The 3326-nt window shown below is 47.9% G+C and overlaps 1 protein-coding gene across 1 annotated transcript in view; it reads left to right on the top strand.

Moving 5' to 3' along the window:
* ehd4 (EH-domain containing 4) overlaps positions 1-3326 on the top strand; it is a 27571-nt gene that overhangs the window by 5431 nt on the left and 18814 nt on the right. Inside the window, exons 2-3 of the mRNA XM_023424280.2 lie at positions 1533-1709; positions 2717-2814. Coding sequence (XP_023280048.1) covers positions 1533-1709; positions 2717-2814 — 275 coding nt within the window. The remainder of the gene's footprint in view (positions 1-1532; positions 1710-2716; positions 2815-3326) is intronic.

The raw sequence follows: 3326 nt of genomic DNA, 5'->3' as shown, positions 1-3326 counted from the left end.
TGATGGAGGTTGAAGTGAAACCAGCAGAGTTAACGGTGGTCCAATGAGCGGCTCGAGGACCACAAGCAGGTCGCGGTGTGGTCGTCAGTTAAAAACTTAAAAGAAGCTGTAATATCCTGATCCTGCAGCTGATGAACCCACAGTTGCTTTATTTTATTTGCACTTCCTCCGCTTCTGTTTGAAGCTCAGCCCGTCGCCCGCAGCGCCGTGACCTCACTCGACCGCGCTGACAGCCCCTCCTCCGTGTCGCTGATGGCGACCTTCATGTCATCGTTTTCAGAGCGACTAACCGCTGTGTTGTTTACAGTGTCACTTCACTTCCTGGGAAGTTAAAATCTTGTGAGTGCTGTGTTCAGCTCGGCCCTGATAGCTGGGGAGGGAAGTCGGACGCCACGCTCCGTAGTTCTTAAGGACTGTTGTATTTCACTGAGTCACGTGTTAGAAGATTCTACTGACAGTGGATCTGAGGAAAGCGTGCCCTGAAAGAATAGTTTTAAAGAAGCTAGGGTCAACACGTCCTGCTCTACAGCGCCGCCTCTTGTCAGACTTTATCACTTGTGTCGTGCTGTTTTTGAGTCTGTGTCATGAACACAAACACACACTGATGCTAAAAACATCAGCTTCCTGCAGCTTCTTTTCCCTGAATGATGTCGTCTCTGCGGCTCGTTTCCTCAAAGCGCCAAAGAGAAGCTCGGTGAGAACATAACGCCTGACAGCGCCTGACCTCTGGGCCGGGTGACGTGCGACACTGAGCCGGTCGGAGGTCGCGGTGAACGCTCCCTGGTAGTTTTCCATCTTTCTCTCTTTGATGTCCGTGTGGATCTGTCGGGCGGCGACAACAGGAAGTCAGAGGACAGAGACTCGCCGCGGCCATCTTCCATCGCTTCCTTCCTTTCTCACTTTTCTTTAACGAGGAGAAGCGTGCGAGAGGTCGGCGAGGTCAATGTCGAGATGAAAGGACACGAAAACGCTGAAACGAACAGATCCACCGACTCCGGGTCAGACTGCAGGTCTGAAGGTGTCACACAGCAGCACCCTATAAACACCCGTGTTACTGACTGACTGAGTGATGAAGCTGCACCATTGGTCAGAGTGTTGTTGTGTTGTGAGTCGCCAAGCAGCGAGCGCGATGTCGGGCTTTCCCTCCGCAGACAGAAACACGTGGAACCATCAGCTCGCTCTTCGTCTGTGTCGGACGTGTTTGGTGATTTTTGTCGTGGTTATAAAATCAGGATTTGAGCAGCAGCTTGGACGCGACACGTCATTTCAGTCGCTGTTCCAAACTTGTTCTGTTGTCATGACAACGGAGACAGAAAAACATGTAAATGAGAACAGATTTATTGTGAATTCATGTTTCTAATGCAGTGCTTCCCAAACGGTTTAAATCCCTGGAGCCTCTTTACTTGACTGAAGATCAGTCGTCGCTCCAGAAGAGGATCAAAATTCCTTCTTTTATTTCATTCAAAAACAAAAAGGAAAAAGAATAAAACAGAAAAGAGAGTCAGCTGATGTCTCGTCTGTTCTCCTCTCAGGTATCTGTTGGAGCAGGATTTCCCGGGGATGAGGATCGGTCCGGAGCCGACCACCGACGGCTTCATCGCCGTGATGTACGGCGAGAACGAAGGCGTCGTCCCCGGCAACGCCCTGGTGGTCGACCCCAAAAAGCCGTTCAGGAAACTCAACGCGTTCGGAAACTCCTTCCTCAACAGGTAAACACACACACACACACACACACACACACACACACACACACACACACACACACACAAATCTTGCCAACTCCTCACACCACACTCCTGTCACTGCTTTCCTCAAAACACTCACAACCTGGGAAGTGGCTGCCTTCACCCCAGACTGAAGTGTAAACACACACACACACACACACACACACACACACAGGCGGCTGTCAGATTCCTCAGAGTTCGTATCAGGGGTTTAAATTTAGCTAAAAACACTCGTGTCCAAACGTATTTCCTCAGTCCAGAAATATTTTGAAGAGGAAGTGGAACGACAGTCGACCCTCAGACTGTCTGTGTGTGTGTGTGTGTGTGTGTGTGTGTGTGTGTGTGTGTGTGTGTGTGTGTGTGTCGGTGTGTACCTGAGGAATCCCATCTCGTCCTGGTCGCTGCAGCGGAGGAACTTTCCACAATAAGTTATTGTTTCCAGGGGGAAGTGTGTGTGCGTCACCTCATGTCAGAGCGGCCGTTTTGTTTTTTCCCGCTGCCAGCCTGCAGCTCGCCAACACGCCGCGGCGATTTATAGCTGCTGCAGTCTGTCAACTAAAATTAACTTGTAACAAACACACACACACACACACACACACACACACACACACACACACACACACACAAATACTATTTATAGTAATCAAAGTCGCAGCCTGTCAGATTTATTGTTTATATCCAAATGAAAACAAACAAAAATGTGATAAAACTGGAAATTAAAGTTGAGATGTTTTCATGAAATGTTTATTTTTATTCTGAAGGAATTAACTTCAGTTCAGTTCATATATTTTTTAATTTGGCTGCTGACACTACGGCAGCTGACGAGGGCCAACGCGCTGCAGCGCCACAAAACACGAAGGAGAAACGAGCTGCAAATACAGAAATGATGCAACGACTAAAACACAAGACACAGTTCAGTATTATGACGACTTACATACTCTGCTGTGTGTGTGTGTGTGTGTGTGTGTGTGTGTGTGTGTGTGTGTTTTCAGGTTTATCTGCTCTCAGATGCCGAACCAGGTTCTTCAGAGCATCAGCATCATCGACACGCCCGGTATCCTGTCGGGGGAGAAGCAGCGGATCAGCAGAGGTACGACCTTTATACTCGATATACACCTGGTTTTAAACTGACTGTAATTACCACATACGAATCAGCTGTCGATGTTCTCCGCAAAGGAAACACAAAGTCACACTCTGACTGGTTGTTGCTTTGAGAAACAAAATGTCTTTTAATGTAATTTAACAAACAAACTTAATTCTAATGCTAAAAATAAAGAAAACAGATATTGTGTTTTCGAGACTCGAGACGTCGCATTCACAAGGCCAAAACCGTGGTTTGTGAGATCCCCGTGACCTTGACCTTTGACCTCCAAAATCTAATCAGTTAATCCTCGAGTCCTGGTGAATGTTTGCGTTAAACTGGAAGAAGTTTGGTCGAGGCGTTACTGAGATATCGTGTCCACGAGAATGAGACGGACGGACGGACAACCTGAAAACATAATGGCTGCCGCTCTGACTGTTGCCGGGCAGGTTAGTGTTTCCTGCCACCGTGTGTTTCACACGTCCTTCCTCACAGGATGAAAACAAGTTCCTATAAAGCAA

Source organism: Seriola lalandi, unplaced genomic scaffold, assembly GCF_002814215.2.
Source record: "Seriola lalandi dorsalis isolate HSWRI2012SDOR001 ecotype SW California unplaced genomic scaffold, Sedor1 jcf7180002054734, whole genome shotgun sequence".
NCBI classification, from domain to species: domain Eukaryota; kingdom Metazoa; phylum Chordata; class Actinopteri; order Carangiformes; family Carangidae; genus Seriola; species Seriola lalandi.
This window is presented reverse-complemented; position numbering and strand designations above follow the sequence as displayed.